This window comes from Fonsecaea nubica (genome assembly GCF_001646965.1).
Source record: "Fonsecaea nubica strain CBS 269.64 chromosome Unknown Scaff2, whole genome shotgun sequence".
NCBI classification, from domain to species: Eukaryota; Fungi; Ascomycota; class Eurotiomycetes; order Chaetothyriales; family Herpotrichiellaceae; genus Fonsecaea; species Fonsecaea nubica.
Window position 1 is genome coordinate 155,206 of NW_019173675.1, and position 18,721 is coordinate 173,926.

At 51.4% G+C, this 18,721-nt stretch overlaps 5 protein-coding genes across 5 annotated transcripts; 1 reads left to right on the top strand and 4 right to left on the bottom strand.

Moving 5' to 3' along the window:
• Nucleotides 1-796: 796 nt before the first annotated feature.
• AYO20_00487 (hypothetical protein) lies at nucleotides 797-3,889 on the bottom strand (the record flags this gene model as incomplete). Its single annotated transcript, XM_022638798.1, has 5 exons — nucleotides 797-2,859; nucleotides 2,910-3,165; nucleotides 3,218-3,393; nucleotides 3,451-3,548; nucleotides 3,603-3,889. The coding sequence occupies 5 exons, from the start codon at nucleotides 3,887-3,889 to the stop codon at nucleotides 797-799; spliced, it is 2,880 nt and encodes a 959-aa protein (XP_022505081.1).
• A 2,202-nt stretch (nucleotides 3,890-6,091) lies between these two features.
• AYO20_00488 (hypothetical protein) lies at nucleotides 6,092-6,996 on the bottom strand (the record flags this gene model as incomplete). The annotated part of the gene is made up of 2 exons (XM_022638799.1): nucleotides 6,092-6,270; nucleotides 6,363-6,996. The coding sequence occupies 2 exons, from the start codon at nucleotides 6,994-6,996 to the stop codon at nucleotides 6,092-6,094; spliced, it is 813 nt and encodes a 270-aa protein (XP_022505082.1).
• A 1,582-nt stretch (nucleotides 6,997-8,578) lies between these two features.
• Nucleotides 8,579-9,007, bottom strand: AYO20_00489 (hypothetical protein; the record flags this gene model as incomplete). The annotated part of the gene is made up of 1 exon (XM_022638800.1): nucleotides 8,579-9,007. One exon carries the CDS (start codon nucleotides 9,005-9,007, stop codon nucleotides 8,579-8,581), a length of 429 nt encoding a protein of 142 aa, XP_022505083.1.
• A 1,783-nt stretch (nucleotides 9,008-10,790) lies between these two features.
• On the top strand, nucleotides 10,791-12,526 carry AYO20_00490 (hypothetical protein; the record flags this gene model as incomplete). Its single annotated transcript, XM_022638801.1, has 4 exons — nucleotides 10,791-10,815; nucleotides 10,973-11,181; nucleotides 11,233-11,653; nucleotides 11,700-12,526. 4 exons carry the CDS (start codon nucleotides 10,791-10,793, stop codon nucleotides 12,524-12,526), a joined length of 1,482 nt encoding a protein of 493 aa, XP_022505084.1.
• Nucleotides 12,527-16,790: 4,264 nt separating this feature from the next.
• Nucleotides 16,791-18,037, bottom strand: AYO20_00491 (hypothetical protein; the record flags this gene model as incomplete). Its single annotated transcript, XM_022638802.1, has 2 exons — nucleotides 16,791-17,518; nucleotides 17,590-18,037. The coding sequence occupies 2 exons, from the start codon at nucleotides 18,035-18,037 to the stop codon at nucleotides 16,791-16,793; spliced, it is 1,176 nt and encodes a 391-aa protein (XP_022505085.1).
• Nucleotides 18,038-18,721: the final 684 nt, after the last annotated feature.

The following is an 18,721-nucleotide window of genomic DNA, read 5'->3' on the forward strand; positions in this document are numbered from 1 at the left end:
ACCAGTTCTTCAATACCTATGTACCTATGTACCTCGTTCGTAGGTAGGTAGGTAGGTAGATAGGTCGGTAGGTGACTTTGACCCGCAAGCAGACGGGACGGGGTACACGCTCATTCAAGATCCTACTACCACACACACAAACGTCCAAAGCCTAGTTTTCTCTTTTTCCCCCTCTCTCTCTCACACACACGTAGATATTGAAAAGATGGGTCGCCCTACATTCATTCATTCATTCATTCATTCACTGGACGAGGTATAGAAATCCATGACGCCATGACTCGGTGCTTGTAGTGCGACCCACAGCGGATCTGTGCGTACATGCATGGACCCACCACGTACCTACACGACACGACTTGCCGCGTACTGAGTACTGAGTACCGAGAGCTGAGTACAAGTACAAGTGCGAGGTACGTATCGGGAAAAAGTGACCCCTCCAATGTCGGACTAAGGCACTCTCCCAAATATATATTCGTGCACTACGATCAATTGATATCGGTTGCTTCAAACCGAGTATGGCCGGATCTGTTTCCCTCGCTCTCTTGTTCGTGAAAATGTTCATCGTGTAATAAATTCGTCTACGTGTAGTAATTGCTTTTATCTTCATCAGTCTGCTCTACTTCCCAGGCACGATCGACTGTTCACAGCCCAGACACTCTGCTTCAGACCCTATCTGTCTGTGGTGGTTGGCGCAAAGCCATAACGTCCAAGAGCCACATCAGGCTTGACAGATCGTAACCGAACAAAGTCATACCTGGTTATCCATCACATTAACTCGCCATAGATTTCCCTCGTCCAGTCATGCCGTCGTCGCTTGAGGTTGGCCATCCCAGATTTGCGTAACTGGGGCTCCCCATTGAGGCTGTCCGTCTGAAATCTGAGATACCGGCGGTCCAGTGGGATGTCCGTACCCCGAGCTCCACGAATATGTCGGACCACCATAGGAAGAAGACGGGGCAACTGGAGGCGAACTGTAGTTTGGTCCACTCGGACCACCAGGTGAAGCACCGCCGGACAGGGTTCCTGATAGTGGAAGATTTCTGCTCGAAGCGCCAACGTAAATGGTTGGATTGCTGACCTCTACCCAGTTCTGAACGGTGGTATCCCAGACCGACACATCTTTGCGAGTAAGTTCAGCGGTAAATGTCGCTGATTGACCAGGTGCTATGGTCAGGCGGTCAAAGCCACGAAGCACTTTCGGCGGCTCTCCCTCCCCAAGCGACACGTACAACTGCACAACCTCATCCCCGGCGACACTTCCTGTGTTGGTGATCGTTGCCGTCACCGTTGCGACAACTTCGTAGAGCAGAGGGTTGCCCCCGAGACCACCTCCAGCAGGCTGGATGGGCTGCGGTGAGCCGTCCGTGGCGCCGGCCGGAACATACTGATCCGTCGGCAGGCCGTAATCAGGATCAGCAGACGCAGCCTCAAGATCGGTGGTGTTGAGGTATGGGTAGATGAATTCAAAGTAACGATAAGGGATGCTGGCATTGGGGAAGAGGTATAGTGATGGGTCCGTGGACGAGTTACCCAAGACTGGAGCTGGCCCTGTCAATCCACTGGCGGGGGTATATGGTGCTGGATTTCCTGGAGTAATCACCAGATTGGAATATTCAAAGGTTGTATAACTGAGGCCGAATCCGAATTCATAGATTGGCTCGATCCCAGCTGCATCGAGATGTCGGTAATCAATGAACACCCCCTCCGAGAAGAGGACTTGAGGAGCATCAAATTGCCCGTTGTTAGGTTCATATAGAACATCCGTGCCGTAGTCGTCCCGATTGCGGGCAATGGTGAAGGGTAATTTTCCACCGGGGTTAACGAGACCGTAAAGGACATCGACGAGGGCATTGCCGCTCTCTTGACCAGGTAGACCCGCCCATAGGATGGCAGTAACATTCTCGTTGTCATACCATGCAGAAACATTGACAGCGCCCACAGTGTGCATGACCACGATGGTATTGTTGTTATACTTGGTCACATTGTTGATCAAGCGGTCCGCTCCTTCCCACAGAGACAGATTATTGCGGTCGCCAGTGTTGCCGTCGATCGTTATGAATCCTTCACCAGAATCGGCGTTGGCAAAAACAATGGCAACATCAGCTTGGCTGGCAAGACTCTGGATCTGCGAGTCTGCATAGTTGTCGCAAATGGTGAAGACCTCCGAGTCGGTCTGCGTAAGAACATATTGCTGGATCGCTTGTTCTGGTGTCACCAGATATGGAAATTCGCAGGTGCCACTCCCATAGGCCATGGCCAGGGTTCCATTGTTGCATTGACGGTTTGGGCAGCCATTGGGACCCCACGGGTTGCCACAAGCATCGTAACCAATCACGGCCACTTGTTTTTCCTGACCTGTAAGAGGAAGGCCGCCATTGTTCTTCAAAAGGACATTGGACGCCTGGCCAATCTGTCTGATGATATTGCGATGCTCGTCTTGGACATTGACATGTTCGTTGACGATGATCAGAGGGGAATTGAGATCGGCAGCTGAAGCGTGTCCGTAAGTGTCCTGACCCCAGGCATAAAAGTTGGCCGGGACTCTGGCAGCATCGCGACCGACGTAGAAGTATCCTGCCATGATTCTCGTGGCCATGTCGTCCAGTCGCCACTCAGGAATAGTACCATTGATCACGGCAATAGTGAGGTTTGTGCCCCAGTACGTATACCCGGTATTGAATAGTGTGTCACCAGGCATGGTCATGTCGAGTCCAGCCAAGGCGGTGCCAACTCCGGAATGTTGAGCCTGCCAATCTGACATGACGAAACCCTGGAATCCGAGTTCACCCTTGAGAAGGTGATTCATTGTGTAAGAGTTGGCACAGCCGTACGAGTTGTTCACTTGCTGGTAAGAGCACATGACTTGGACAACGTTAGCCTCGATCCCTGTTGCGACTCTCCCAATTACCTACCTGACGCTGTACCAGCCCGAACGGCATCAGCAAAAGGCCAGAGGTAAAGCTCATGGATGGTCTTGTCGTCAATATTTGAGCTGAGCGTGGCCGTGATGTTGTAACCGTAGCCGATGGATTCCCCGACCTGGCGGAAGTGTTCTTGTTCATTCCCAATGTAATGCTTCGTGCACGCCATGACGCCTTGGCTCTGGATACCTTGGATGGTAGGACCGATCAAGGCGCCAGTGAGATAAGGATCGGGACTGAATCCTTCCTATTTCTGGTCAACAGGCCGAGTCCTTCGATTTCCTATGAGGCCTTCTTACCCAGTTTCGACCACCTTCAGGATTGCGGCCGAGAGGTCCACACACGGGACCGAGCTGGACATCAACCCCTTTGCCTCTATTCTCAGCTCCCATAGCTTCTCCTCGAGCCCTCGCAAGATCACGGCTCCATGTAGCAGCCACATTCAGACCGGCCGGGAAGGCAGAGACATAATCGGCTGTTCTGTTGTCAATTCTCCTGTTCAATGAGGATTGTCGGAAGTTTGAATGCTAACCAAAGCGAATACCAAGGGGGCCATCTTGTAAACATAGGCCTTCAAAGTCGAGACGAGGGATAGAGCCAGTATTTCCGACACATCGATCAGATTCCCAGCTTCGCCAAAAGTCAGATTTACCAGTGCGTACAACAATATTTGAGGGTACCTACCCAACACCTGTAGTGAGGTTGACCTTCTCCAATAAAGTCAAGCCACTAACAAAGGCACGGGCTTTCTCGTATGCTGCAGCCCAGTCTCCCGTTCCAGCACCCCATGGGGACGGGTACTTCGGGTCCGATGTCCAAATGGGGCCAGTATAGTCATTATTAAATGGCTGGGCGGCTTGACGCTTGAAGATGGCATCTGCAGCCTCGACAGGCTTTATGACAGCTTGTGAGTAGTCGGACAATTGTACCGAAGCATTAACAAAAAGGAGAGCAGAAAAGAGTTGGAGCATTCTGGCATAATCTTGGGACTCTGGGTTTTTTTCGTTTGACACGCCCTGAGATTTCAGGGGCCTTTTAAGATCTGACAATATGGGTAGGGGGCATAGAATCCATTCGCTCGCGGATCGCTGGGATTATTGGGGGGCACAAAGGGGCGGAATGGACCTTGCACTTACGCTGGCCTGGATCTGGGGAAGATAAGGCAATGCTGCCAAAGCCGCCACAACCGCATCCGTGAGCCACATTTTGCAAGGGCGCCGGGGGCTTATTAGGCTGATTCTCGGTACTTGGTGTTGACGTCAACCAGTAGGAATCCCGTAGGTATTATTGTTGGGGCTCAGCCCAAGTAGTCGATACAAAAAAAATCGACAGACCTCACAGCTGTAGGTCGATACAGCAGATGGGGGGGTTGGGATGACTCGGGCAGGGAGCCACACCGCAGGAAGGAATACAAGTTGCGGGTGACGGAAAGAAAGAGTGAGTAATGAGTGGACAGTCGAAGAACCTCGGGGGTATTTGAACAATTGAGCGCCCGGGCTCTAGATGGTATGGGCCATGTCAGTGTAGATGTCATTGAGAGTCTGATTTTTCCCTTTGTTCCATTCTCTTGCGCAGACAGGGCACGTCGCTCCGAAGAAGGGGGGGTTGGTGGTGGAGGCACTGGCAAGCAAGATGGGTAAGCTGGGGAGCTGAGGAGACGAGGAGCTGGCGGAGCTGGCACAGGGAGCTCAATGAATGCGGCAGGAGCAAAGGCATGAACATGGTCTATGCTCCCTGTATGCCAGTCCATGCCATGGCCTTGTCGAGTAGTGGGTGGGGAGAAGGCCTTGTGATGCACTATGCGGACAATAATGAGCGTCGATCCAGGAAGGCGATCGATAGTGTGACTTTGAGGGCTGCATTGCCGGTGCCTGAAGCGGCATGTGGAAGAAGGCAATGTTGCATTCCCCATGTCACGGTCAGGGCAACGTAACGAAGGCCATGAAGGAGAGTGGTTGAGGTCGCTGGGTCGGTAGGATCACTGCATCTCGACAAGTCATGTCAATGATGCTGTACCCCGCAAATTGTCGGTGGGAGACAGGGTAGGAAGGCAGCCGTGGGCAGCCTATACTTCAATGTGGCTAGCTTTGGTTACTCCGCAACCTCGCCGTCGCTTGCTGGGTTTCTGGGTGCAGGTCAATCTCAACTGAAAATTTCATGGAATCATATGGACATGGCCGGGTTGCAGATCGTCCCCTCTTGAGTTGAGTCTCACCCATTCAGGCTGTTGACTTCAATGGACCTCCCCGCAATTGATGCATCCATGGTCTTTTCGCGGGATCCGCTCAAGGGCCGATGTTTATCCCATTTGTTGCCTTTCTGGGGAAGTGATTCCATCCGGACATACGCATCACATAGTTACTCCTTTCTCCGTGCCTAGTCTGTGCCAATTGTAACCCTATATTCAAGCACATTATATGCTTTTGGCTGTACCGTGACCACTCGATGCTCCTTCGGCCCTAACCTTCCGTCCACTTTCTAGGATTCGCCAACGAGAGCTGCGAAATTTGACACTCACCGAGACACCCAGAGACCCTTCGATATCCACAGTGATCGGCTACATAGAACAATACCGTTCTTACGAGGACACGACGCTTTCCCCACCAGCTTCTTCTACTGACATGCACCTTTCTTTGTACCTGGGCATTACTAATGATCACAACACACCGTGCTTCCGTGCGGTTGTCTTTCTTCAAACAGCGCAACTCTCGGTTCAACTAATGTCGTGCACCCCAAGACTCCGGGCTCCCTGGCTCCCATCTGACCCGAGAGAGGGTTACCAGCATTTGTCGTTCGTAGTCTCCGACAAGAAGCCGCTCCTCTCATAATTGTAACCCAAGCATGTTGCACAAAAAAGGCTCTTCGGTGGTTGATGGATCCCCAAGATGACCGCTAAAACGGCGTCCATCGGGCAAACAGCAGTCAATGCCCAATTCCGGCATTCCGCAGCGATCTTGGCTTTTCTGGAACTTCTGTAAATGCAAACACTGCAATAGCGTTCGCAACAGCGTTCGCAGCAGCAGCAGCATCTACTATACTCGGCACAACTTTTAGACACCTCGTGGCTTCGGCAATCGAGAGGACCGACTGAGGAAAGCAGTGGCGGTGTTCTTAAATCGGTTCGATCATCAAACACTGCCTACCTCTATTTATCGCCTTTGCTCTAGCCATCATCACTCCTCCTTTTCCGCTTTAGTGCCCTCCATTCCTGCCACCATCTCTTTTCCGAGCAAGTAAATCATGTACGCCGGAAAAATCAGCCAGAGTCCGTTGGGGATAACCCATAAGAAAACGAGGTTGTACAGAGAATTGTGGCCAACATTGGCAAAATTCGAGAAGTACTCGTTGAGCCCTGTTTCGTCCCGTCGTCAGCATCGGTATCTCCAAGGATCAGGACTTCTCAAAGTACACGGGGTAAGAAAAGAATTGATAGGTTTGACGCACAGTACAAAATGGTTTTGCTTAGGGTCATCACAGCAGCGGAGAAGAGGACGACGACCGCTGTGGCCACGCCAGGCCCGCTGATGAATTTGTCTCGTTCACCCAGGAAGAATCCCTGCAGAGAACGACAGTTCAGGAGACTTCCTGTACCGTTGCTCAATACTGTGCTCAGGTAGTAGATGTACATGACTGTCTCAATGACATTTAGGGAAGCCTGTGCTGCTGTGAAGCCCACATGTCCATCCCACGCCGGCCAGCCATACACATAGTCCACCGTACCGTACAGAGCATACAATGACCAGATGGGGGTGTGGAACTTCCCTCCTGGCATCGAGTGTGGACGAAGTGCGATATAGCCCGTATCCCATACCACGAGGGGAAGGGAAACGAACAGCCAGATCAACAGCAGGGGTGGCGCTCTATGCGAGTAAGCGGGGGTCAGGGACGTTGACGACTTTGCATGAGAGGATCGATTCGATCGGCGCTTTCGAGAAGCAGAAGACGAGACGACTATTGAGTCATCGGAATGTGGAGGCGAGGAAGATTTGGAGGGCGAGTCCGTGGCATTGGAACGGGTTGTCGAGCTGGGAGTTGCTGGCTCGGGGAAGGGTCTCGGATGATGCCTCGTGGAGACCATGTCGCCTTCAGCTTCTGGCCAGAAAAGGAATCGCTGAAAAGTTCAGAGTAGACTCCGCGCCTTGTGGAACACTCGTTGTTCTTCCCCAACGGTTGTTCCTGCTCTTGCGGTTCCTCACTCTGCGTCGTTTCGACCAGAAAATTTGAAATACCAGCACGGAAAAGTGGCTCTCGGTATCTGCTTGCCTCACCAAGAATTTAGCGATGTATGTCGTAAGTGCACTCGTCCTAGAAGCGCTTCGACAACAAATCGATATAATCTCGAGACGACAAGAGATAGTGTTATCGGTTTCTCTAACAGAGTCGCAGAATTGAGAGAAAAGTGAGGCAGTGCCGTAAAGCGCGCGATGAAGGATTAGTCGAAGGCTTTGTGAAGAATATGGAACCTAGGCTCTGAGTTTAGAGGCGGACTGTGGTGCTGAACGAAAATGTCGCAGGAATACAAAGGTAGAGGGTCTCGTGCTGGTGTTGGAGGGTTGAAATGGAGGGGAATGGTTGTGTGTCGAGGAGGCTGGGCCTACCCCAGACTCCCGAATCGTCTGGGTGTGGCGTAAGGGGGCGTACCGCGGCTCTATCACCATCCGATCAGTGCACTCTCTCATCGGTGTTCCGCTCACTTCCCGACAGCAATACGAGCTTATGAGCTTCCTCGACGGCTGATGACAGGTTTCTGAACGACGCATCACCTCTAGGCGTCCCAAATATCGGGTGTATCCGTCTATGATGCAAACCTCTGTTGTATTCGTACCTGCATATTCCAGCTGGTGCCTTGCATGCCGTGTCGATCCTCTTTATGTGCCGATTACGAGGTACACTGAGCGGAAGTGACACCCCCATCTTGGCCTGACCCCATTTCGAGGTAACTGAACAGCGTCTCAGGGGCGGTAAACCACATATCCATCTGAAGTACTTGGTAATATCTCATTGCTCCCATCTAAAGATTGCCTGACTATTTCCGCAGCAAACAATACGCCTATAGTCGGCATTATGCGGGTGCTCTTGACAAACTTCCTAGCAAATCCTTCAAGACCATGAGATGGCGGTGGTGGTGATGATCTGCTGAGGATAGAACATCAAGACGGGCCCATTGCGATAACTCTGACTCTTCCAGGGCCTGTTATATTGGCGCTCGCGATGTGCAACAGGAGATTCGGCACAAGGATGAGCAACCCAGCGAGAGAAGGGCGAGCAGTGGGTCTGTTTATTGCCTGGGTTGCTATTCACATCCTGCTCCCGTCCACCTCTTCAACATTGTGCTAAGCATTTCCCTACTTACGGCGAGGTGACGAGCTGGCACATTATCACAACCGCATACTGGTTGAAGTGTGAATGTTTGCAATTGCCTGTTTTGGACAGTGGTGGCATCAACTCAACTTCCAGTCCGGCTTGAAGAGTTCTGGTCCGTGCTATGGTGCATGTTTCAGACTGTGGTAGATAGTGCATGAGGAATGACTGAGGCTTTCGCTTCCTCGGCGGAGTGCTCACTTGACTCGTGATAGGGATGTTTTTACCGTATCACCAAGAACATTCTCTATGCATCGAGAGCTTTCAAGGCAGTCATTAGCTTGGCAGCTAAGCTGATGCTAGTGTTGAACATCTCCAGAGACTTGCTGCGTGGACGACTCCATTCCATCGGTCACGTCGGTGGTGGCATGAGGTGTACCATCTGTCTCGAAGAGTTTTGCGATGACATCCGGGCGTATGATGTCCTTTCGAAACTGCTCTTGCTGGAGCAACTCGAGATTTCGTAGAGTGGCTCCCGGATGAGTGAGATATTTGGCATATTCCGGTGTGCGCCAGTAATTGTAAAGATACTTGAGGTACCTCGCGAACCGAGCTGCGTCTGAATCATCGCCCTCGGAGGCATTCTGTGACGTTGCTGGCTTGTTTAGTAAATGAGGAAAATTCAAGGCCAGATATTGGAGATAAAGAGGATTTGACAGGCATAGCACGAATTCGAGTTCGAGAGTGAACCGGTGGGACAGTGCGGCTGGAGGAATCCCTGCGTCCATGGTGCTACCGAGTAGAATTCCCCTTTTCGACGATAACCCGCCCGCGTAATAGAACCAAAGAAGCACCCTTGGCTTGTAAACAGCAGACCCTGTGAAATTGGGCAGCGAGCGTTGTCTTGATAATTCTCCTATCGATAGCCCCCCTCGCTTGGATCTCCAGTGTGTGCCTCGCAATTACGACGAGTGCCGATGTGAAAGTTGAAACAGACCGGGTCTGAAAGTGGGCCGCTTGCGTGTGTGACCTGCTCGAGCAGTAGCTCGGTCTTGCTCAGCGTACGCGCCAAGGCGGAAGGGGAAGGGAGAGAGACAAGCCAGAAGGCGCGAAATCTCAAACCTACACACTCCTTGGAGTTCTTCGGGATTACGATTAGTAGTGGCTCTTGGTCTTCCTTGCGACGACGTAATGTCCTTGTACTTGTACAAAGTGTAGGGTATGCGCATATTGTGCTTGGTTGGTGGTGGACCGACCTGAAATTGTGTCGCGGCAGTGCTCAAGAAGGAATACGTGTCAGATTTGAGTTTTGGACAGGGGTCACTGGGGTGCAGGTCGGGACCCAGAAACGCGTGATCTGTGCTGCGTCCACTGTGCTTGAAATGACGAGGTGTTTGAGGTCGAGACGAGGGTCTTCGGGTGGGTTAAGGGAACCACAAGGCTAGGTTGTTCAGTGGCTTATCTCGAGATGACGGGCTGATCAAGGGAGCTTCAAAGATGGATGAGGATGGGGGACTGGTCGAGGAGCCTTTCGAGGTCATCCAGTAAGCAGTGGTGCTGGGGACACCAAAGACTTTCCAAAGAGCAGATCAGGAGTGAACTGAATTTTGACATGGGCAAATGGGGAGTGGGCGATCGTTGTTGACAAGCAATGGGGCTGGGTGAAGATCTTGAGAATTCAAAATTGCTAGTGAAGGTAAAGACCATGGCCCAGTTGGGTGACCAAAGAAACAACAGGACAAGGCTGCTGTTGGCCGTCCATCACCAAGGATACGAGCGCTCTCAACAGATCTTGTTCACTACTCCATAGTACTCAGTACTAACACTTGGATGATGCTGAACTTGTGCTTGTCCGTTTCATTTGTAGCGTGGCTGTGGCGTCAGGTCGCTCCTCTCTTGGTCAACCGTCACGCCGCCTCCCCCAACTTTTTGGAGGCTCGATGGCCCAGTGCCAGCATGGCGAGTGGATATTTGGGCTGGTTTAGCGGCACCTTTAGTTAACTGGCTGCGCCCCGAGCCCACGGAGGGCCCCCTACCAAACTCACCACCCCTCCTTCTGGATCCCTGCCGGGTTCGGACCCTAACTAAACCACCTCCGCAGGCCCTTCCTCGATATTCTTTCCTGACAAAACACGCAGCTTTGATTTCCTACAACTAACCCACCGTTGCCATCCTAGTCTCTTCGCATCGCCTGAATTACACACAGTCACAGCAAACATCTCCTACTTCCAGTATCGTCTCGATCACAGCAGCTTTAACCCTCTGTGCGTCGCCTTGGCTACCCGGCGCACGGTACTCTGACCCTGCATTCAAATCAGGAATTGTCTCTCCTGAGACGGTGAAGAGTCGCCCGTACACCCACCAACCTGGCCACTTTGGCTGTCTTTCCAATCCATCACCTTTCTCGACGCCAGACTATTCACTATCTTTGACTGTACTTGTTCGTTCTCAGTCAGTCCAGCGTCGTCACTTCAGCCACCGACAGAGCACCCATATGCCCAACTGTGCAGTCGGTGTCTGACCACCTTATTTGGCGTTTCGATCCAGACAAGGACCAAATCGAGACAACCAATGGCTCAAGCTGCACCTCTGGCCGGTATGTCGAGATCACGCGCCATCCCTCAGGGTGCTTTATTCGTCCCCTTTGTCTCTTAATGGTGCTATTTATTGTCACCTTACCTGATCACCGCACGAACTCTGTTTCATACAAGTCGTGATTGAAAGCAGCGACATGGCTGATTCCTGTTCCACAGACCGCGGTCCAACTTCTCTCGCCTCTAAGAACCCCTTCCGTAACCTTGTCTCCGAGAACAACTCCATCAGACCCGTCTCGACAAATCCCTTTCTTGACTCCAACGAGATATTGTCTCCCGAGGGCACCACGAATAAGGCTACCCATCCAATTGGCACAGGAGTCGCAGCAACCCGGTCTGATGTTACCGACAAGACTGCAGATATATTTGTAAGCTACATTGTTTTTGTGGTCATGTGCTTGTTCTGACCAAGAGAGCAGGCGACTCTCGATATAAAGGAACCTGCAAAGCCACCGCAATCTCATGCCAATGGCGCCACACGACGGGAAAACATAGCACCCAGACCACATCCCTCTCGCGGCCCTTCGACACGCCACGGGCCCACTAAGTCGGATGAAGAGCGTCGCCGACAACAGGGGAAACCTCCTGGTCCTCCACAGGAACTTGACATCTTTGCAGACCCGCCCGAGCTGAACCGTCCGCGCGAACGACGTCCGCCTCCTCGACGCAACTCAGAATCTTCTATCCGAGAGAAACCAAAAGATCTGGATCCCGAAGCGGAAAGAAGGAGACGGGAAAGGAGATTGCGCGAGGGAAAAGGCTCGCACAGATCTAAGAAGCCAAATGCAAGATTGGACATCATTGATAAATTGGATGTCACTAGCATCTACGGCACCGGCTGTAGGTTGGCAACTCGTTTCTGCTAGACCTATGCTGACTTTGGCAGTATTCCATCACGATGGCCCATTTGATGCATGTAATCCCCATCGCAACCGCAAGGGCTCAAGGCAGGCGCCGATGCAAGCATTCCCAAAAGACTCATTGAACATGCAACTTGGTGGCTCTGGCCCGGTCAATACCAAACTCAACCTGGACCAGTACCACGGTACAGGACGAGAGGCAAATCTTGATTACAACGATGCGGCAATTTATGAAGAGGACGCAGACTATTTTCGAAGACCACAACCAGAGAGAAGTGCCAGCTTCAATCCCACCGCCAAAGCCGAACCTTTGCATGGCAGCGAGACGGCTGGTCTTGGAACGAGCACATTCCTAGAAGGTGCGCCTGCTAGTCGAGCAGCAATCCAGCGCCGCGAAAGCGAGCAAGAAGCTGCAGAACAGGCAAACGCCGCGGGACTATCGCGTAAAAAGAGTCTGGCGCAAAGAATCAAATCCGTGCGTCCTAAAATCGCCGATGGGGGTCGCATGACTTCGCCTGAGCCGGCAGCAACCCCGACTTCTCCAATGGGGACGAGCAAATCGGAGCAGAACGGCGGGAATCCGTTCTTCAAGGACTATGACAAAGAACATGAGAAGAAAGGTGCTCAAATCGCGTTTGCCGAAGAACAAGCAAAGAACACTGGGCGTGCTCGAGCACCGTCGAGCCCGAAACGAGGTGCACTAACCCTCGAAAGAAAATTGACCTCTGAGAGCAACGGTCCGCCGCCTGAAGAAACCAAGTCTGCCGCTGCTGGGTTCCTCAGTCGAGTCAAGAGTATCAAAGGAGGACGAAGCAGGACACGCGAGAGGAGAAATACCGAGGCATCTACATGATCTCACCGTCTCCTGTTATTATTTTTTCTTCATGTTTGCGGAACGGCAGAGTGATCGTTGGGGGGCTCCTTTTTCTTGGAAAACCGGTTGCATTGGCAGGGTACGGTCAAGGAACGGAATCACATCAGGGCAAGATTTCGGCGTCGGGGAGACTCACGAGCTTATTTAGGGAGCATTTCAACGTGCTGAGGATCTTGCATGAAAATGAAACATGATGATATGACCAATGCACAAGAGGCACAAACCTAGGAAACGTGGAATCGCGGCCTCTAAGCTCGGCAATATCTAGAGTCAAGGAAAAATTGGAGAGGGGGACGCTGGTTTCGGCTCGTCAGATGGCGATACCTTCCCCAGTGGTGACAATCGGTGGGAAGCAAACCTGGTGTCCTTATCAATGCCCGCGAGACGAAATCCTATTTGTGCAAGGTGAAATGAAAGGGACAGGTCCATTGAAGTCTCGAGACTCATCGACCTGTGCTCCAGCCCTTGTTAAACCTGAGGCGCCAACGGAACGGAGGATATCAGGGCAGAGCGAGTGAAGTGTACCAAAGGGGAAGCCAAACCATTATCGTTAAGAGTCGTCCGATGCATGAATCCAGTTATTGCTCGGTCGCTCGGTCGCTCGTTTGGAAATGAGATTGTTAGCTGTCTTAATACGACGTGTTTGTTACCCATGAATGAATCCTACCTACATACCTAGGTAGTCAGGTGGAAGGAGCCAGATTAGGCTCCCTAGCCGAGGCTCAAAAAGGCCTAGAAACATGCTCGTCCACCCTTACTGTAGGCTAAACGTCGAATATGCAAACACTTCCCTCAAGTTACCACCTACGGAGTATGCCTGGACTATTAGTTAGTTATCTCTCCAAAAGAGTGGTTGAGAGGTCGGTACGTGCGACCCCATGTTACCTAGGAATGTCACCCGTAGAGACACTTGCCTCCGCGAATCTTGGTCTGTCCAAGTTTATCTTCCCGTTTTTAGACCTGTGAGCATCTTCCATTTCGCCTAAGAGGATCATTAAGCTATTTTTGAGCTGTGGCTATACAATCTGGGACTCGGCTTGAAGGGTTGTTAGCAGCCTCAGTCTCAGCCTGATACATCTCCTTGCTCACAGACACTTGCCTGACAGTGTTTTAGGTACTGATATTTAGTATGCTCACTGACGCGCTGGTTGAAATAAAAAGAAGGGGGTTTGGATCGTCATAGTTGTTTGAGCTTCAACGTATTGCCAGGCTCACATATAAAGCTGTGATGCAGTGAAACTTCAGAAGATCTTGAACATTTGGTGTCGACATCCCTCAGCTAAGATACGAAAATCTGCCTTTCCATCCAAGAAATTAGGCATATTAGCCTCCCCTACCAGTCTATATCGTTGCCCGACGGGCCGTAGTATAAATGGAACGGTCGCACCAAAAAGGATGCAACAAAGGTCACCTGGTCGTAACAATGAAGGACCCAACCCAAGCATAGAACCACCTGTCGAATAAAGCTTTCTAGAAGCACAGAAAGAAAGGGTAGGTAAGAAAAATCTAGGTGCGCTTCCACATTTTGCAGACAATTCAAGAGCTGTTAATCCCTCTGGTGCCAAATCGCGTTGTACGTTGTCATCTTCAAGGGATGTCAGCCGAAACAATTGGAGACGGAAAGCAGCGAAGTCGCTCAACCAGGTGCTGTTATCCATACGCCCTTGCTTCAGTGCTTGTGCCAAGTTCGAGAGTCTTTGACCGACAGAGTATGATGACAGGGATGCAAAAGCCATTGCAGCTCTAATTGGCAGGCAATTAGGATTTTGATCCTCCACTCGATTGCTTTGAGAACCGAACGTTATGACCTCGCTGCATTCGTCAACAACGTCAAGGACCAAGCCACGAACAAGTAAGACTGTTTGGTTGCTTATTGAGTACCAGAAGTCTGGCGGAATGGAGGATGGGTCCCGATAAACATTCAGATTCCTTGCAACTCCAATGACGTCCGGTGCGGCGTCTCGGTTCCAATTTGGAACCCAAGACGGGTGGTCATTTTCGAGTTCATTTTCATCCAGATGGCTAGTAGCAGATAAGACCCGGAGAGACTTCGTGGTCTCAATCAACTTAACCGCAACCTCTAGAAATAAGTCAGTTGTCGATTTCCTGTAATCGGGTTCCACTATAAGTGAACCGCCTATCGATGCTGCTGGGTGTCCTAGTAAGGCATAAATAAAGTCGTGCGGATCCGATGCCAGTTGCGCTGAAGTTGAACAAAGAAGTTCTAGAAAGTCAAAGTCGGCAGGATAAGGCGAACCCGCGAGCGCCTCAAATCGAAGAGGAAACTTGGAAAATGTGAAAGGACGATGTGCGCGGATGGAGAAATGGAGAATCAAAGCATCGTGCTCATAGAGCGAGGCTGCCAGTTGCATCAAATAGTCGAAGTCGACCACAGCATCTCCAATGAAAATAGCCACGGACTTTCCTAGGCCAGCCTCCTGGATCACCCAAAGGCGTCGAAACCAGGGACGATCCAGCAATTTTCCGAACGTGGTCAACGCAAAGTGTGTGTTATCATCCAGTGCTTGTCGAACTTGTTGTGTGTTCGAGTACACTGTTGTAGCGGACTTTTCCTCTCCATGCCAACCGACAATATCCTCAATCTTGCTGAAAATCTGCCTGGCGAGAAAATTCCGCGATATACCGAGAGAGTCGAATGCATGGTCTAGCCCGAGCCATATGACTACACGTTCTGCCCTTGAATAGATTAGACCCATCCTTTTAACCTGATGCGCTCGCTCCGTTTGATCGCTTTGATTAATGCACGCAGCATCCGCCCAGATCAAGAGTCCTTTGTGAGGTTCCCGCATCTGATGAAGCGCGTCGCGAAGGTTGGTGGGAATTTTTAATTTTCTGTCGTCACATATTATGATTCTTGTGTCTGTTGGATTCCCCCATGCGTAGGATAAGGCCTGATATGGTGGAAGACGATCTAGTTCTGCCGTTGACAGCTGGCATTTGATTCGTTCTCTGCCTCTGCCAGGTTGAAGCTTTAGGATCCTAATAGACGTGTCATTTGTGAAGGGTTTGTATTCGTATTCATCGTCCTTGAGAGCAGAGCCCTGTTGATTGGACACCCACTGGTGTCGACCTTTTTTTGGGCGCCCCTTTCGTGACTCAATTTGACCTTTTCGCATGTTGGTGCGCTTGATATTGTTTAAGGCATACCAAGAATGAGGAGTCTATGACGACACGATATCCTCCACATCCATTCAGAAAATAGACCAGAGTTAAAAAAGTGCAAGAGTCAAACGAGCCCCTCGAGGAAATGTTGCAGTTGACAAGGCAGCGGAAAGCCTTCCTCGCAGCCTTGCGTTGCTGCCTAGCTGCTGGTCTCGTTTCAAGTCGAAAGAGCCATCCCGAATTCACACATTGAACTTTGGTGCGACCTTCGTGAGTGGGAGCTCGATTACAGACTTCATCTTCACAATACCATTCAAAGACGGTGAACAAGATTTCAATTGCCGTCGCTCAGGTCTTGGGTGCTCGAGCCTCCTGGTCTCAAGCTGTCGCCAATGAGCTAATACGCAACTGGGTTGCAGGGATTTGCTAGGTTCACTGAGGTAATACCAGAGGCTTGTCTTGGCTTGACTAAAACGGGCGACTAGCTGAGAGACAGGTATTATAACCGATCATAGGAGGCTCGAGTCGATCCCCCTTTTGACTACTCAGGGAAGCTCAGGTAAGGGCTCAATTGAGGCTCAGGTTAAAGCGGCCTTCGCTCACCCTCTAGGATCAAACCGCAAACGGCAGTTAGGTTTTTCGCTCTCGAGTAATTGAGGTAGGTACATAGGTAGGTGGGTACCCATCAAAACTGCTCTTATATCATATCACTTCGTACAAGGAAGAGGTACTGTATCTTTGTATATACTGATATACGTACCGAGTTCAGGTACAGGTACTTGACCTCTGCAATACGAGGTATTCCAAATGTACGTGTTAATATTCCGAAGAAAAGGCCACGATGGATAGGGCCAGTGTTTCTTCTCCAAGGATCTTCTCAGACCCACCTATCACTCGTTACATGGGTCGAGATTGGCACGTGTTTGATGGAATAGAAAATTATATATCCCTCGTCGGATTCTCTGCTTATGTTTGTTGGTGGTCGACCGCACCAGAAAGTTGTACCAAGGACAACAACCCTGCTTTCGAAAAGAGGGCAAACTCGAGACAAGTCAACCCCCACCCCCGGAGCGCCAACACAGCCTCGCTGACCAGGCAGCGGGCAAAACTCCCTGAAAAATCAATCACTTGGCCCTCCGACCCAATCCAATACACCTCCTATAACCACACACCCCAGACCCCAAATGCCAGCATAGCCCAGCGCCCCTGTGACTTCTACTCCCGCCAATGTCCCCCACAGTGTCAATACGATCTCCGCAATCATCAATCCGGTCAACAACCCGGTGCGACCAATCAGCTCCTTCTGACGTGCCGAATACCATCCCCATGCGTTGTGGTAGGCGTGCTCCCAGAAAGTTGCAGTGGACGGATCAAAAGCTGGTCCTGCGTTCACAACCGTGTCTGCAGCTGTCGATGGCGCGAAGAGGAACTCCATGCACGCCCACCCAGCCGGAATCAGGGCAAGCAGGAGCGTAGGGAGTCCAGCAGGACCCAAGTGTGCAGGTTCCAGCGTCCTCAGTCCCGTGAAATAGACAACGAGCCAAGTGGGGAGGAAAGTTGCGAAACTGGCTTCAAGTAGCACCGCAAAGATGGCTGTCGCAAGAAGAGATGTCGCAACGGTGGTGTATGGATCGGTTAGGATCGGACGGTTTCGAATGCTGGATTTTGGTGCGCTGTTCGGGTGGTGTGAGGGAGCCAAAGGGCGGAGTAGATAGTATGGAAGGGCATTGCCGATCATCGAAGAGAGAGTCGTAGACGCCAGCGTTATGGGAGATATCTCGTAAAAGAGGCCCAAAAGAATGGCGGGCGGGGTGTTGAGCAAGAGGGAAAGGGACGCGACATCGTACGCTGGAGATCGACGTGATTAATCAATTTGACCGCAGACTTGAGGAGGATAAGAATATGATGCGAGGACTTACCGTCAAAGTCGCCAACCCAATATACGCCCAATTTGGTTATTTTCCAGCCCAGCAATCCCAGAATCTCAATCCATGTATCGGGCCGTCTTGAAACTGCTGCAAGGTCGCCCACTCCGACCATTGAAGCCGCGCTCTGTAACCCTGACTCCAAGACGGTGCTCAACACCACAGTGGCAGCCAGTTTCAATGGCTCAAATTCTTTGCGTTGTGAGAGATTGGACTTTGAAGTGCTGTCAAGATCCCTTCTCGGTGAGGGTTTGGGGATGATCACGACAGGTGAGCCATCAGACGACACGGTCGGGCGGGAGGGACGTCGTTTGCGCGCCACGATGGTGGAAGGGTCGGATTTGGAGCTTGGAGTTGTGGCAATACCGTTTGCGACATCGGCCGCGCTGCTCGTGGACCCGACACTCGATGATTTCGCATGGCGGCTTCGTGGAGGGGCCATGGTCGAGCTGGCTGCGCTGCGACCGGCGAGGCTGGAAAGGTTTGGCTCGTGCTCTGGATGCACGAGAGTGGTGGTCAGTTCGAGAAGATCCCCCAGCATCAAGATGGTCTTGCCAGACAGCGACACGAAAGAATTAGGAGATCTGGAATATGACTCTTGTCCGTGGAAGGAGAGGACTGTCTTGGAATCGAGAATTGAGAAAATCAGTGGCTGGAGAAGGCGATGGTGCTTGTGGTGGTGGTGTGTGGTGAGAAGACGGAACAAAACAACCCAGTTTCGCGATCGTGACGTGATTGGTTCAAGGGTTGAAACTGCGCCAAACGTCACCAACGCACCTCGACACCTGCACCTGCGGAAATCGAAGCCGCACAGCGTCAGCTCCAAAGCAACCAAGCAACCAAGCAACTTGACTCAAAGAATCAACAGGAGACCTTTATCCACCGGACGATCCCGGCGGAGAGCTCCAGAGGGCGAACAAAGAAGACTTTGTTCTCGAATATCGCATTGCTCTAAGAAAACACCTTGTTCTACTCTACCAAACAAAAACGTTTTACCATCATCGGCCACATCTGGCTCCCAACCGAGACTATGGCATACCAAGAGACCCTTTGTGCCTCTACCGTGGTTTTGTGTCGAGAGAGCCACGTACAATACCATTGTGCCTTTGGTCGCCGGTTACATTGT